Genomic DNA, 17,742 nt, shown 5'->3' on the forward strand with positions numbered 1-17,742 from the left:
CCAGTGACAAAGTAGAGCATCATCACGTGACTGTGAGTGATGACACTTGGCTGAAGCTGTAACTTTTTTAAGGTGAGGGGCGGGAGCGCGCTCAAGTGTGCTGTGGAGAGCTGGGGGTATGACCGCTGCGTCGGCAAATGCAGAAAGTGGAAGGAAGGAAGGAGGTAAGTCATGGCTGTGCTGTGGAATATGTGCTGCGTCCCCTTACTTGTTGTTGTTCTACTAAGTCTGTCTCTTCCTCCTACCTGACGGATCATTTCTGAGCCTGTCAGGGAAAGTGTTGTGATCATGTACTTAAATGTGGGACCCACCCGGTAAACACTTCACCCTTGACATTTGAATTACCAATACCTAATAGAAAAAAAGACTCCGTAACATGCTGAACACAATTTAACTCCCTGGCTGCCAGAAAGGACTGCAGTTTATTCCTAAGCAGTGTATTGCAGCCCTTTTTGGTAGCCATGGGGTTAAATTGTGAATCAGTGTTTTCCTATGCATGCTGCAGGGCAGGAGGTCATGAGGGAGAGGACAGCTCCAGTTTAAATTTACAACTCTGTCTTCTGCACGGCACTTGAAGCAGCAACTATGTGATAGAGGTCAGTCTGTGAGTTAGTTGCTAAAGTTTTATGCTCTAAAATACTTAATATACTGTATGTACTGTGGCACAAAGAAGGTTAGCTCAGCCTCAGCTCAGATTATTAATACACTACCACTGCTGTATGTTATGAACATTTAAATGAGCTGGACTGGAACTCAAGTTTAGAATAAGAAAAATTCCCAAGAGTATTGTAAAAATAATATTACCATGCATGTGACTGTCCCTGCATATATAAGTGTATGTCTGCTTATATCTGTGTGTGCCTGTGTGCATGTGTTGGTGCCTATCTGTGTGTGTGTATCTCTGCATGAATGTATGTGTGTATCTCTGTGTATGTATAAGTTTGTGCATCTCTGTGTAACTATGTATGTATGTATGTGTGTATCTCTATGTATGTATGTCAGTGGATCCCCTTATAGTAGGTATAACAATGATACCTATATAAATTAAATGCCCCTTTACTTTAGTGTCAGACAGTGTGTGTATTAAACATTATTAAAAAGTGTATTCTGCTTGTCTCTGGGTGTATATATATATATACTGGGTACTTGAGTCCTGTCACTGGGGCAGTATAAGGACATATATATATATATATATATATATATATATATATATATATATATATATATATATATATATATATATATATTTATAAAGTCCTTATACTGCCCCAGTGACAGGACTCAAGTACCCAGTATATATATATATATATATATATATATATATATATATATATATATATATATATATATATATATATATATATATATATATATATATATAGTAACTGCAGGGTGTATGTGTGTATGTGGTGCTCTTGTCTTTCAGGTTAGTTATGTACATACAACACACAGTAATACACATAACACACTGCCCTCACCTTGTACAAGAATGTGTTAAGGTAACTGGCATAGTGTGTGTGTGTGTGTGTATGTATGTGTGTGTATGTATATATATATATATATATATATATATATATATATATATATATATATATATATATATATATATATATATATATATATATATATATATATATATATATATACATACACACACAATAAAATGGGCGGGGCCATCTGAGGGGCGGGGCTAGTGCTCCCCCATCTTCAAAAGTCACCAGCCGCCACTGCTACTGAATAAGCTTTATTTATAGCCCCTTCACTGTGCATGGTGTGTGTTTCCAGCAGTTAATTAGTGGAGTGCAGTGCACATTATGATTATGTAAAAGCTCATCTGTTGTTTGTAAAAGAAATGCTGCTTTTTGTCTTGTTAAGAGATGTCATTTTGCTGCTCCTCTTCTGTTTTATGGACAATTTATTGTTTAATTATAAGGGCAATAATAATTTTCTACTTGTGGTTTTTAATCTGTTGAGTTGGATGTAATTAGAGGTTTATCTTTCCTTTTCAGATTTGCAAAACAAGATTAAATATTGTTACAAGTATTAGGTGTGACTGTGGAACCCAGTACTGTATGTGTGCCTTCTTAGTAAGGGATGTGTTAGTAGTTTATTGTAATAGGCAGACAAATATGATTGTAGTATGAAATGTCCATATTATGCATAGCAAAAAAAAAAAAAAAAGATTATTATGCGCCCTTTTCCTGTAATTTCACTATTAAAATGGTGGGTTTTCCAACTCTGAGAATTGGAAGTGCATACTGCAGATTTCACAATAGTAACCCTGCTACATATCTAACTTGCCTCAGCAGAGGTGATAATATATACTGCAAAACAGTGCATGTTTTGCTAACAAAATGACAGTGGCACACCATATATGCTTCAGTACCATCTCCAGCTTGGCTCCTCCAAATAAGGCAAGTTTGGCCATGAAAAACAGTTGCAGCAAAAAAGGTGTTAAAATAATCAATATGTTTTTGCACTAGACTCCGTTATTGTAAGACTACACAAAAATGTCTTATATTTGCAAGGTGTTTGACACTTTTGTATCCTGCAGTTTGCCTGAACCAGCTATATACTGCAAAGTGATTGTGGAGTGCATGGAACAAACACATTTACACCTAGCACTAATTGTCTATCGTCAAGGGAGATGAGATAAACTGAACCAGCTACATACTGCTGGTTCTACCAGGGTTTTCAAGTGTTTTTATTCCTGAACTCTTCTTGATTTGCAACATTGTGATTTTGTACATTGTGCAAATAAAGTTATATATTGTTTGTATGCAGATATTTTGCCGTGCTTAAATGCTTTTTACATACGATGGATACATAAAAACAAATATTTAAGGAGACCGTGTACTTAAAGGGATACTAAACCCATTTTTTTTCCTTTAATGATTCAGATAGAGCATTCCATTTTAAGCAACTTTCTAATTTACTCCTATTATCAAATTTCCTTTGTTCTCTTGCTATTTTTATTTAAAAAGCAGGAATGTAAAGCAGAGCTGGACTATTTTTGGTTCAGAACCTGGGTTATGATTGCTTATTGGTTAAGCTTACATTCCTGCTTTTTAAATAAAGATAGCAAGCGAATGAAGAAAGACAGATAATAGGAGTAAATTAGAAAGTTGCTTAAAATTGCATGCTCTTTCTGAGTCATGAAAAAAAAAATTGGGTTTAGTATCCCTTTAAGCAAGCAGCTGATGAGTTTGTTGTAGTTAATGCAGCTGCAGGGACACCCTTTCAAATGGGCTGGTTGGTTTATGCTGCATTCTCTTGTTTACATAACTTCTCCATAGCCAATACTGCATTGTTTAAATCTTCAGGATCACAAAATCAGTTATTTCATATAACAAATAAAGGTAAAGTTATTTATAAACTGTTTAAAACACTCCAGCAAGTAATATGGATCATTGGTAACATATTAAGAGAAAAATGTTTACAGTACTATCTTTTTAAAATAGGATATTGTAAAGGCCACCACTCAGATCTGCAATTCACCATTAATATGCTCATTAAAGGGACACTGAACCCAATTTTTTTCTTTTGTGATTCAGATAGAGCATGTAATTTTAAGCAACTTTCTAATTTACTCCTATTATCAATTTTTCTTCGTTCTCTTGATATCTTGCTAGCTGTTAAGTATCACTTCCCTTACTCATAACCCCCAGTCATTGTCTTTGCCTTGATTACGGGAGGATGGCGAAAATGGTGTCTGAAGATTTTAATCCTTTTAATGGGTAATTTTCCATGCAAGCAAGGATTGGGGCTATGCTGTGTCCATGTCAATCTCTTTAGTAAGCGTAATGGTGGCTTTTAGCAGTTAGAAGACAGTGAGGTGGTCGATGCTTAAACTTCTAACATTATTGCTTCACATATTATAGAAAGCCAGAGTTTTATATAGGTCCCTGGTAGAAATGGTGAAGCTGCCACACCTCAGAAAACAGCTCCTGTCTGACAGAGCAGGATCCACATGTAAGTGCTTTCACTTATAGGTTTGAAGGTACCGGCACTATAGGGGTTAAATCCTTGTGGAAAGTATTTGAATCTGTTTTAGGGACTTCTTTTATGTGAAAAGAGGCATCATTTTTTATTGGGGCTCAGAGATGGAGAGTGTATGAAGTGTTTGACAGGTTTTTTTTTACTTGTTGCAATAGCTTTTTCAGCTTAGCTTATTGGCCCAATCACTTTTGCTGTGCTGCTGTTGGTTTCCGTACTGTTTTTTAAATTGTGGTCACGTGACCGTTCCTCGGCACTTCCGGTTTTCGGCTTCTCTGTTCAGATCGTAGTTTGCCGTGCCGAGTGTGGAGGCTGCTTTCCTTCTCAATACAGGGAGAGTCCACAGCTGCATTCATTACAGAAATACAGAACCTGGCCACCAGGAGGAGGCAAAGACACCCCAGCCAAAGGCTTAAAGGGACAGTTTACTCAAATTTTTTCTCTCCTTTAATTTGTACCCAATGATCCACTTAACCTGCTGTAGTGTATTAAATTGCTTACAAGTAGCTCCTTTTCCCTTATATTGGCATTTGAAATAGCTGATTTAGCATGTGGTATCCCCACCTATTCTGAAAGTTTGTGGCCGCAGGTCCAAGCTATAGATAAGCTTTGTAAACACAGCCAGCAGAAGAAATTACACTCCCAGTGTGATATAGCAGAGATAAGGTAATAAAATATTGATTTTCCATTGTTCTCTCCAAGTACTGGTGATTGTTTTATGGACAGATATAAGATAAAGAAACAGGTATATGTGCACAATGTGATACAGTAATGAGATCTGATTATACCTACAAGCTCAACCCATTTTATTAGGTTGTGGCTTCAAAACACAAAATCAAAGCTTTAATATACATAAAAAAACCTTTAAAAGCTCATTTTCATACATTTTTTACTCTGCAGTTGGTAAAAAAAGCAATTGTAAACACATTAAGGGGAAAACTTTTTTTCAGTATACTGTCCCTTTAAATACCTCCCCCACTTCCCTCATACCCCAGTCATTCTTTGCCTTTCATCACAGGAGGTTGGCAGAGAAGTGTCAGAAGATTTCAGAGTAGTTCCTTAGGAAGGGTATCTGCCCTTCGAAGTGGGACAGGAGTAGTCTTGTGAGCCTCTCAGTGAGAGCATTGATGAAAGTTAGAGTCCAGAGATGCAGGGAGAGTCTTTTGAGTGATTTCGGCTGCTTTATATGTAGTAGACGTTTGGGCTCATAGGCTGATACGGAACGTACAGGTTATTTTTATTTTATCATTCACATTTGAGAGCTGCGCAGTTTTATTAAGCTGGCGCGCTTTTCCTTAGCAGGGGCAGTCCTGCATGACTCACCGTGTGACCGGGAGTGGTCACGTTCTTCCATTTCCTATTCCTGACCGATTGTCTGCGACGAGGAGCAGGTCTCTCTAGCTCTCTGGGTCATAGGAGGTGGTGAGTGCCCCAGCCATTATAGTATAAGGTGCCAGTTGTTGTTGTTTTTTTCTATAAGTTAAATTAGACAAGTTAGGGAGGATTCAGTTAATTTAGAGGGGGATCCCTCTAATACAGAATTAAATACCTGTGTATATTGTTAGGAGGCTCGGGTAGGCCAACCCTCCCAATTATGTTCCGTATGCCGCAACAGGGTGTTTTCATCAACCAATGTTGAGATGTTAGAGACCACTGAGCTGTCCGCCTCTGAGGATTCATCACCCCGTGAGGTGTGTTCTCTAGATTATTCTGTTCCTACACATGCAGTTTCCCCGAGTACCGCTGCTTTTTCCCCCGAAGGGGCTTTTTTCCACCAGATGTTATTGCGCAGTTCCGCATGGCCATCTCTACGGCCTTAGTGATTTTTCCTCTTACTGCTACGTGCAAGCGAAGGGTGTAAATTAACGATTGTATCCGATCAGTCATCTGGGGATGCGGTTCCCTTTGAGGCTTCAGAGGTAGGACCTCCAGGGTCGGAGTTTGCTGATTTGAATTCTCTGATGGAAGAGGATTTAGCATTTAGATTTAGAATGACATGGCTGCGCTTGCTTCTGAGAGAAGTTTTGGCGATGTTAGAGATTCTGAGTACTGATCCGTCAGTAGGATCTCAGTCCTCTAAATCAGATAGCGATCTTGATTAGACGAGGGGAGACGGATGGAGATCCCATTCCTTCTCGTCTATACATATATATTTTTTATTTTATTTTAGTATCCCTGTTCCAGGGTTTTGTGTAGTATGACGGGCTGGTCCTGTTTTCCCACATTCCTTCTTGGCTATCACTTTTGTGCGCTTGCCTAATTTATTTTCCTAATCCGGTTAAAATAGTTTTTTGTTTAGAGCGCTTGGTTGTTGTAGAAACGTTTGTTAGTAAGATGTTTCGTCATCTGGGATAATTCATACTGACGACTTTGGTTGTCGCGTTTCTGGTGACTTCCTGTGGAAGCATTTCATGTCCAGTTCGAGGTGATGGTTTCCTCAATATTTTCGAGTCGGATTTAAGCCTTGGAGTTTTTGATCCTGGATTTGGAATATTCTCTGGTTTCTAGCATAGCTGGAACTTCAGAATTTTCTGTTTGATCCTTGAGTTGCTCTGACACTCATGTCGATTAAGTCTACTTTGTCCTTCTACTCGAGAGGAGTTATTTCTAGCTATTCGTCCATGGAGATAAGGTCCATCTATTCTAAGATGACATAACAGTCCTGTTTTAGGTTATCTCTTGGATGGGCGCTTGATTCTGGATCATATCGGATCCAGGGGTCCTAGAGGCCGGAGCTAGACTGTCATCCTGCCTTTCTGAGCTGTTTTTCTTCTCTTAAATATGGTTTTGCCATGGAGAGGGAAGTTGTTTTTTTTTTTTTTGGGCGACCTTGTAGTCGTCCCGGTACCTAGTGCAGTGTGAGAATATTTTTATCCACTGTTATGTCATGGTCCAAATAAGGGAGGGATTACTCATCCTATTTGGGTTCTATGGTTCTTAAGCAGAGCTTATTATGTCTCTCTTTTTTGGGGAGAATATAGGGTTCTCTCTTCCTTTTTGTTCGGGAACTCTGCAGGATCACTGTCGAGGACGATATCTTCCTTTTCATTCCTTTTTGCTAAAATATGGACCGTCCCTTCCAGTAAATCTCGTTTCTGATCCTAAGATTTTTTTTAAGGGGGGGGGGGATCTGGGTGTATATTGTCTGTATCCTGATTACAGATTTATCTGTGTCTCCCGGGTCTTGGAGATTCTGGTTTCCTACCATCGTCTGTTAAAGGACCGTTAGGGATTTGCATCGGTCTTCTTCGATCCTCTGAGAAGGATCTAGACCAGAGTTCTCTGGGTAGGCGTCAGGGTGGATCCCTGGATGCTAATTGGTTTTTTCAGACAGTAATTCCTTAGGTCTTATGAAGTTGGAGTTTACTTCATCGGGTTGTGCCCTTCAGGCCATTGTTGGCGCTGTGGGGAGGGGTGAGGTTGTCCTGGGGCCCTTCTTGGGTTTCTTCCGTTGACAGGTCTCATCTCAGTCGGGGCCGAGATATCGACATGGTGCTGTTTTTTAATCTGTCTTATCAGATTTACCTGGAATACCGGTTTGGAGATTCGTTCTCCAGGGTTCTATCCAGATCTCCCTGTCCTGAGGGACATATCTATTATCTCTCCCGGGACGTTTTTTTTACTTCTGTCGTTAGCCGTTCAGTTGGGGAGAGCGTGTCCTAAAGGGCAACCGTGGATTTAGATTCCTTCCCGTTTATTCTTATGTTTCCTCGGGCAGTCCAGTTCAACCTTTTTTTCTCTTCTGCCATATCACTCTTACCTCGAGTGATGGCTTGTTCCTTTAGGGGCAGGCATTAGTGAGACTGATTGCTCCGTTTGTGTCCGCAGGATAGTATGTTGCAGTGTAGGGGCTTTGCCTCTATGGGGGTTTCCTTGTCCCAGGGATTTGGTGAGTCAGGGCCCCCTTTTTGCCCCATCAAATCTTATTCTTCTGAGGCGGTCTGCGAGAGGTCACTTGACCTTAGCCAAGAGAGGGTTCCTTTCTGAGATTACGGTGCTCTCCTTCAGCGCTTAGCTAGTTCCTCGTCATCTATCTTAGGTGTGGAGGACCCCCTTAGTTGGGAAGAGCAAGATTCATCCTGGCACTCTATCTGTCCTCCCAGGGTTCCCTTTTTCTCCTCCAGGATGATCTGGAGAAGGGTCTTCCTAGCTAGTTCTTTGTTGGGACAGTTTCTGGGCTTTGGTTGTTTTCCGCTCTAGAGGCTCATGAGCTTCCGGGCGTTCAGATTTTTGCTAGGGTTCTGACTGTATTCAGACCAGTGAGTCAATCTGATGCTCCTTTTGGAGCTTAGATCTTAGCTTACATGGTTGCTTTGGGCTACTTTTGTACCTGTACGGGAGGTGGTCTTTGAATTTTGTTTTCAATGATCTACCCAGTCTGCAGTGGCTTCTACGTGCCATAGTCTTGGTGTTGCAAAATTGCATTATGTATTCCTTATGGGGTTTACTCTATAGTAAGGCTGTTCTACCAGACTAGTTAGGTTTTCTTCCTAAGGTTGTGTTTGTTAAATTATGCTTACCAGGTAATTTCCTTTCCTTCTGTACAGGGAGAGTCCACAGCTCCCGCCCGTGTACTCTGATGGGCGACCCACATTTTTTTTTGTTCTGGCACCTTTTTCACCCTGGTATTTCTCCTACTGTTTCTTGTTCCCTCGGCAGAATGACTGGGGGATGAGGGAAGTGGGGGAGGTATTTAAGCCTTTGGCTGGGGTGTTTTTGCCGCCTCCTGGTGGTTCAGTGTGCCTTTAATTTCAGATTTAAGTTAGAACACTGAGTTCTTTTGAAGGAGGTTCTTGCTACTTTGGAAGAAAGCAGCGCATCTGTTGCAGAGAATCCAAAGAGGTCTAGTAAGCTTAATAAGGTACATGATGTACCCTCATCTGTGGAAGTATTTCCAGTTCCAGACCATATGGCAGATATTATAACTCAGGAATGGAATAAACCAGGGATTCCTTTTTCCCCGTCCCCTGTTTTTAAAATGATGTTTCCTGTTGCTAATGCTATTCGTGATTCGTGGCGCACGGTGCCCAAGGTAGAGGGAGCTATCTCTATTCTGGCTAAGAGAACTACTATTCCTTTTGAAGATTGTTGTTCTTTCAAGGATTCCATGAATAAGAAGCTTGAGGCTTTTTTGATGAATATGTAAATTCATCAGGGATTACAGTGGCAACCTGTTGTTAGTATTGCTACAGTTGCAGGGGCAGCATCTTATTGGTGCGATGATTTATCTAATCTTATCCTAGAAGAGACTACTATAGAGGAGATCCAAGACGGGATCAAGGCTCTCAAGCTAGCCAATACCTTTATGTGTGATGCCAACATGCAAGTTCTTAGGTTGGGTGCTAAGATTTCTGGTTTTACTGTTTTAGCTCGCAGAGCTCTCTGGTTAAAATCTTGGTCTTTAGATGTTACATCCAAGTCCAAGCTTTTATCGCTGCCTTATAAGGGTAAAACCTTGTTTGGACCAGGTCTGGCAGAAATTATTTCTGACATTACAGGTGGAAAGGTTTCTTTCCTACCTCAGGATAAAAAGAATAGACCTAAGGGTCGTCAGAATTCTAATTTTCGTTCCTTTCGTAACTTTAAGGGACAGAAGTCTTCCTCTTTCTCTTCCAAGTCGGATCAATCCAAGTCTTCTTGGAGGTCCAGTCAGCCTTGGAATAGGGGGAAGCAAGCTAAGAAGCCTTCTGTCTAAATCAACATGAAGGGGCCGCCCCCGATCCTGTAGTGGGTCAAATGGGGAGCAGGCTTTCTTTTTTTTCAGCAGGCTTGGATAAGCAATGTTCCAGATCATTGGGCCATAGATATAGTATCCAAGGTTACAGAATAGGATTCAAATCTTGTCCTCCAAGGGGCAGGTTCCATCTGTCAAGGTTATCTGCGAACCAGATAAAGAGAGAGACCTTCTTAAAATGAGTAAAGGACCTATTATCCCTGGGAGTGATTGTTCCTGTTCCTCTAGAGGAACAGGGTCTAGGATTCTATTCAAATCTTTTTGTAGTTCCCAAGAAGGAGGGCACTTTTCGTCCCATTCCGGACCTAAAGTGTCTCAATCAATTTCTCAGGGTTCCGTCCTTCAAGATGGAGACCATCCGTTCTATTCTTCCTTTGATCCAAAAGGGTCAGTTCATGACGACCATAGATCTGAAGGATGCATATCCTCATGTTTCTATTCACAGGGATCATTACCAGTATCTAAGGTTTGCCTTCCAGGACAAACATTTCCAGTTTGTTGCCCTTCCTTTTGGCCTTGCTACAACTCCCAGAATGTTTACAAAAGTTCTGGGGGGGGGCTCTTCTGGCAGTAGTGAGGTCCCAGGGTATTGCTGTGGCGCCTTATCTAGAAGACATTTTAGTTCAAGCGCCATTCCCACGGATGGAAAGTGAATCTTGGAAAGGGTTCCCTTGTTCCAGATACAAGGGTGTGTTTCTTGGTAACAATCATAGATTTCCTGTCCACAAAGATTTTTCTGACGGACGTCAGAAAATCTAAACTTCATGTTTCTTGCCTGTCTCTCCAGTCTGCTATTCGTCCATCTGTGGCTAAATGCATGGAGGTGATTGGACTGATGGTTGCCTCCATGGACATCATTCCTTTTGCTCGGTTTCATCTGAGACCTCTGCAGCTATGCATGCTCAGTCAATGGGATGGGGACCACTCCGATATCTCACAGAAGATAAATTTGGATTCCCCAACAAGAGTCTCACTCTCATGGTGGGTTTCACAGGACCATCTGTCTCAGGGCACATGCTTCCTGAGGCCTTCCTACGTGATTGTGACCACGGACGCCAGCTTGTTAGGCTGGGGAGCAGTTGGAGGTTTCTTAAAGACTCAAGGTCTGTGGACTCCAGAGGAGTCATCTCTTCCAATAAACATCTTGAATTTGAGAGTAACTTTCTATGCTCTATTAGCTTGGCCTCAACAAGCTTTGGTCCGAGTTATCAGATTTCAGTCGGACAACATCACCTCGGTGGCCTACATCAATCACCAAGGAGGTACTCGGAGTTCCTTGGCAATGGAGGTGTCTCGCATTCTCCAGTGGGCAGAGTCTCATGATTGTCTACTACAAGAGGGGACAACTGGGAGGCGGATTTTCTAAGCAGGCAGACTTTTCATCCCGGAGAGTGGGCTCTCCACCCAGAAGTTTTCACAATGATAACTCTTAGGTGGTGGGTTCCGAAGTTGGATCTGATGGCATCTCGTCAAAAACGCCAAGCTTCCAAAGTACGGTTCAAGTTCAAGAGATCCTCAAGCCGTTCTAGTAGATGCTCTAGCGGTTCCTTGGAACTTCAATCTAGCATACCTGTTTTCTCCGTTTGCGTTGCTTCCACAAGTAATTGCTCGTATCAAACAGTAGAGAGTTTCTGTGATTCTAATAGCTCCTGCATGGCCTCGCAGGATCTGGTTCGCGGATCTAGTCACAATGTCATCTCTTCCGCCGTGGAGGTTACCTTTCAGGAAGGACCTTCTACTTCAGGGTCCCTTTCTTCATCCAAATCTGGTTTCTCTGAAGCTGACTGCTTGTAGATTGAACGTCTAAGTTTGGCTAGACGTGGCTTTTCAGAGAAAGTCAGATATTCTGCTACAGGCTCGTAAACCGGTTACACACAGAATTTACCATAGGATATGGTGTAAATACATTGGTGTGATTCAAAAGGTTTTTCTTGGAACAAAGGGTTCCTCGAATTTTGACTTTTCTTCAGGAGGGCCAGGAGATGGGTTTGCCAGTCAGTAGTTTGAAGGTCAGATGCTCTTTCTATTCTTTTGCATAAATGTCTGGCAGTTCTGCTAGATGTTCAGTCTTTTGTTCAGGCCTTGGTCAGAATCAGGCCTGTGTTAAAATCTGTTGCTCCTCCTTGGAGTCATAACCTTGTTCTTAGAGTTTGCAGCAGGCTCAGTTTGAGCCGATGCATTCTGTTAATATTAAATTTATTATCTTGGAAGGTTTTGTTTCTTCTTGATATTTCTTCTGCTCGCAGAGTTTCCGAACTTTCGGCTCTGCAGTGCGATTCCCCTTACCTTATTTTTCATGCTGATAAGGTGGTCCTTTGTACTAAGCTGGGGTTTCTCCCTAAGGTAGTGTCGGATCGCAATATTTTTTTTTTTTTTTTATTTAAATTTTTTTATTGAGGCATAAATACATGACAACAAATAAACGACAAAGGTAGAGAAATTACATCAATCGCTATTTCTTCTCATAAAGTTCAATGTGTTGCATGTCAAGAGTAGTAAACATAGATTGAAAATAAGCCTCAAGTTTTCCATTTTTGTAGCTAATAAACTAGAACATTTTCAAACAACATTTTGAGTCAAAACAATTTGAATAATATTGACTTGTTATATACAGTGCATATTTAACAACAAAACTACCCTTGAGATTTATTCGTACACTGTGTGATCTGTTTACACTCATATTACTACATTTTTCACATGTCTCACAAAGTAAATTCTCTGTGTAACTTTTGAATAAAAACTAGTGAAGTATATTGAAGTACTTATAAGAAGTATATCTCAAACCGAGGGTAATTATAGTGTATGGTTTATACTCTGTTTTATATAGCTTTACACTGCCGTGAAAAAATATATGAATATAAAAAAAAGGAAATATAAAGCTTAGGTATTATAAAGTATATTGTTATTAAATGCGGTTATTCTCAAGGGAAACCGCCAAATAAGTGCCTGGTCTAAATCATAGAGAGCCAGAGCACTATATATGGATGGGGGGGGGGGTAGGAGACCAACCAATTTATATTTTGTAAATATTCTTGTAAGCTCAGGGGGGGAGGTGTAGGGTTAAAGTCACAGGAGGTGAGGTTCTAGTGAGAAATGGGGAAAGATAGGTTCAAGAACAGGTTGGTAAGGAAATATATCACCAGTGGAACCATAAGTTAAGCGGGCTCATGCAGTATCTCCCCTCAGGGGTTATTGTCACCACTGGACACAGACGGGTAAGGGATAGTGGATATGACCCGCTCACAAATGGAGAACGGGAAAGGGTGAGGGGAGACACAATTGGCGGAGAAATATTCTAAGAGCTGATGGTCTTATAGACTCTCAAACAGAGGATATAGTATTAAGTACACACCTATGTATAGGCATAAACATAACACACATATACTTAGATTTGTCCCACGGAACCATGTTACAACTAAGTCAGCACCAAATCCTATCGCTTGGGTATGGGCCCTATACCCAAACGTCTTATTGTTTACTTTATACAAGAAAGCAATGAACAGGAGATTTCAAACATACTATTCATGATTAAATTAAAGTAACCCCTGTCTGGGTTCCTGGGCGCGCATAGCTTATTCTGAATAGGTGCGATAATAGTATCTAAATAAATTTGTGGAATTAACCCTTTAAAACTAAGCAAAAGTCTCCTATGACCATTGTCTTCAACATAGGGGTAAAATATCCTGAGAGGTGTCCTAAGTTGTATACCTCAAACATCAAGAGTGTGCTGATATGTATGCAAGAGTAAAATCAAGAGCGGAAGTTGCAGAAAAGCCAGTATATGATTTACAGAGCTAACTAGATTTGGTAGGTTGTGTCAAGTGAGATTGAGTGGTTGATATGATTAAACTGGGGTCTATGTAGTTAAAGCCATCCTGTAGGATCTAGCCATTTTAAGATAATAAATGCTGAAAACTACACAACATATCTACATACAGTCATTAAATAAAACTTGAAAAGCATAACAATTACCACAAGTAAATAGCTTAGCTTCATCTCCACTAATATATTTATATATAGCACTTGGCCACTATATAGATTCATTAAGATATCTGTATATAATGTAATAGTGAGTAGCCTGCTAGTGAGATATAATATTGGAGATAGTCTGAAATGTTTGGAAGAACATTAGAGAGGAAACAAAGCAAATAACTAAACCAAATGTATGAAACAGGGTCACAAACACTTATTAATAATATAAAATTGCTAGACTATATCAAAGTAACAATAAAGCAGTCTTATACAACCAATGTCGGCTGTCCATTTACACATATACATCCTCTGTCAAATTTTTAACCTAGGCGAGAGGTATGGCTATGGTACAGCTTACTAATATTACGAACCCTTTACCCCACACCAGATCGGAAGGCTGCATATAGTCTTTGAGCAATTGTGCTGAAACTCTGGACTGTAGCTGTATGGCTACACTGGTTAAGGCAATTAGGTAATGAAAAAAGTTCCATCATCACTGTTAGGTATATACTTTTAGGCTGTGTGTCCAATAGGCTATCCAGCATACCACGATTCATAGCACACATATCAGTAATGTCCCACCGTAACTGAGGGATTTCCATAGAATGGTAAGTACCCAAATCTGTAGTGTCCCAGCCATACTGCAATATGCAATCAGTAGTGGTAAGTGCTGTTTGCGGCCACGTTTCATCCAGGCTAACGGCCAAACTGTCATTTAGCGACTCTATTGGTAACTTGTTTTCCGCTGTATATATAGCAGTAGCAGGCATCTGGGTCTCGTCAATCTCTTTATTCATATGGCTCATGCTGCGTGGCAAACATTGTGGCCCCAAAACACCACCCTCCGTACATTCTCTCTGTCCGAGATTTGACTGAGTGTATAGCTGGATATTGCAGAAGTCACTCATGTGAGATGCCGCGTGTAGAGACTTCTCAAATGCAGCATGATGTTGCGCCAGCATGAAGGCTAATTTTTCAATTACTTCACTGACTCTCATCTTGAAACCGTACTTTGAAACGATTCTAGAGCATGGAGAGTAACCTCCTCTGTAGCTATCGTGTGCGTCCTCTCTAGCTTAGGCTCCACCGTCACATGCAGGGCAAACAAAAAATCACTTACGTTATGAGGTCAATAACGGCACATAAGTCATTCACAGAGCAGATTCCTATCTCTCTCCGGAGTAGCGTAGTAAAACATTTCAGTAGGTTTGTAACTGTGTCAGCAGCTCAGCTCCCTGTAGAATATGATGGAGCGTGACATCGCCATTTTGTGAAAGTAAGACTGCAGCAATCAGGGAGATCAATTTCAGGGTTTATGCTCAAAGTTACCAGAATATTCATTGCAGCATAGGGAGTCACACAATAGCATAATTTATGCTTCAATATTTGCGGTGAATATCTTCCATAAGATCTGTATATTATCAGTTAGCCAAAGGAGCTCCACAAAGTACGTCTTGTTGCTTTGGCGGCTGGCTCCGCCCCCCTCGGATCGCAATATTAATCAGGAAATTGTTGTTCCTTCTTTTTGTCCTGGCCCTTCTTCCCAGAAGGAACGTCTTTTACATAACTTGGATGTTGTGCATGCTCTTAAATTTGACCTTCAAGCAACTAAAGATTTTTGGATGACTTCTGCCCTGTTTTTTGTTTTTCTCTGGTAAGCGTAGGGGTCAGAAGGCCACTTCTACTGCTCTTTCTCTCTGGTTGAGAAGTATTATCCGGTTAGCGTATGAGACAGCTGAACAGCTTCTGTGGAGCAAATCTGTAAGGCGGCCACTTGGTCCTCTATACATACTTCTACAAATTTGATACTTTTGCCTCAGCTGAGGCTTCTTTTGGGAGAAAGATTCTTCAAGCGGTGGTGCCTTCAGTTTAGGACCGCCTGTCTTGTTCTCCTTCCCTATTCATTCTGTGTCCTCTAACTTGGGTATTGGTTTCCACTAGTAATTAGAATGTTTTGTGGACTCTCCATGTCAAAGAAAAGAAAACAAAATGTATGCTTACCTTATAAATGTATTTCTTTCCTGGCGTGGAGAGTCCACGACTTGCCCTTATTCAAATTAAGACAGTAGTTTTTTTGTCTAGTCCTCAGGCACCTCTATACCCTTGTGTTATCTTCTTTTTCCATTTCCCTTTGACCGAATGACTGGGGGTTATGGGTAAGGGAAGTGATACTTAAAGTGATAAATGTATTTCTTTCCTGGCATGGAGAGTCCACGACTTGCCCTTATTCAAATTAAAGGACCAGTCAACACATTAGATTTGCATAATCAACAAATGCAAATGCAAGATAACAAGACAATGCAATAGCACTTAGTCTGAACTTCAAATGAGTAGTAGATTTTTTTTTATAACAAATTTCAAAGTTATGTATATTTCCACTCCCCTTGTACCATGTGATAGCAATCAGCCAATCACAAATGCATATACGTATAGTCTGTGAATTCTTGCACATGCTCAGTAGGATCTGGTGACTCAAAAATTGTAAATATAAAAGACTGCACATTTTTTTAATGGAAGTAAATTGGAAAGTTGTTTAAAATTACATGCTGTATCTAAATCATGAAAATGTAATTTAACCTGAGTGTCCCTTTAAGACGGTAGTTTTTTTGTCTAGTCCTCAGGCACCTCTATACCCTTGTGTTATCTTTTTTTTTCCATTTCCCTTTGACCGAATGACTGGGGGTTATGGGTAAGGGAAGTGATACCTAAAGGGACATGAAACCCAAAAATTTTCTTTCACGATTCAGATAGAGAATACAATTTTTAAAAACTTTCCAATTTACTTTTATTATTTAATTTGCTTCCTTCTCTTGTTATGCTTTGCTGAAAGGTTTATCTATGTAAGCTCAGGAGCAGCTGTTGATTGGTGGCTGCATATTTTTACCGATTGTCAATGGCTCACCCATGTGTTCAGTTAGAAACCAGTAGTGCATTGCTGCTCCTTCAACAAAGCATACCAAGAGAATGAAACAAATTAGATAATAGAAGTAAATTAGAAAGTTGTTTAAAATTATATTCTCTATCTGAATCATGAAAGAAAATTTTAGGGTTTCATGTCCCTTTAACGGCTCCACTAGGGGGCTCTTTGCCGCCTCCTGCTGGCCAGGAGTGAATATCCCACTAGTAATTAGAATGTTTTGTGGACTATCCATGCCCGGAAATAAATAAATTGATCAGGTAAGCATACATTTTGTCTTTATATACATTTTTAATACTTTTGTATACATAGTATCATCAGAAAGATAGTGCAGTACTGTAATCAGAATATAATAAATATAATATATTTTATTTTAAATTTAAACTATTAGCAATTTTAGAACACACAAAAAAAATCAAATACACATGCAGAGAAGATTGGTGATGGGAGGGGGAAAAACACTTTTATTTATTTTTTAATAGTAATTAAAAAGTTTGGGTTTCAGAATGTTTGAATTTTTGAGTTCTGGATTTCAGGATTGTACCTTTACTTTATAACCCCTAAATCTCTTCCTGTCCTTGCATTTTATTAGCTTTTCGCAGCTAGACAGTGCTAGGTCATGAGTGCTATATAGATAACATTGTGCTCACTCCTGTTGAGTTATGCAGAAGCCAGCACTAATTGGCTAAAATGCAAGTTTGAAACATGTACTGATAAAGGGGTCATCTGCCGAGGCTTAGATACAGGTTTCATTTCCACGAGTATTTTTCGCAAACCCACAGCGAAAAACACAATCTTACATGCCAAGAGCAACCATCCTAACAGAGTCTTTAAAGCCATTGCCAAGGGCCAATATGTTAGAACTCTTAGGAATTGCTCAGATAAAAATTTTTTTGAAACACAGGCCAATGAACTAACCAATAGGTTAGTTTCTAGAGGCTATCCCAAGAAAATGTTACTGGGTATCAAGAAAGAAATAAGTAAAAAGTATAGAAATGATTTACTTGATAAGAACAAAGATGATAAGTCAATTCAAAATCAATCAAAAGAAAACATTACCTTTCTGACCACATACAGTGACCAATACTCAGACATCTGCAAAATAATTTCTAAGCATTTTCCC

The 17,742-nt window shown here is 40.0% G+C and overlaps 1 protein-coding gene across 8 annotated transcripts in view; it reads left to right on the forward strand.

The window, feature by feature from the left end:
* RELCH (RAB11 binding and LisH domain, coiled-coil and HEAT repeat containing) overlaps positions 1 to 17,742 on the forward strand; it is a 388,739-nt gene that overhangs the window by 65,657 nt on the left and 305,340 nt on the right. Inside the window, exon 1 of one of the 8 annotated variants that reach the window (XM_053714631.1) lies at positions 66 to 164. The exons of the other annotated variants lie outside the window; for them this stretch is intronic. Within the exon in view, the coding sequence (XP_053570606.1) occupies positions 119 to 164 (46 nt within the window). The 5' untranslated portion in view covers positions 66 to 118. Of the gene's footprint in view, positions 1 to 65; positions 165 to 17,742 lie in introns of those variants that run through there. 8 annotated transcript variants of the gene reach the window in all.

Source organism: Bombina bombina, chromosome 5, assembly GCF_027579735.1.
Source record: "Bombina bombina isolate aBomBom1 chromosome 5, aBomBom1.pri, whole genome shotgun sequence".
NCBI lineage: Eukaryota > Metazoa > Chordata > Amphibia > Anura > Bombinatoridae > Bombina > Bombina bombina.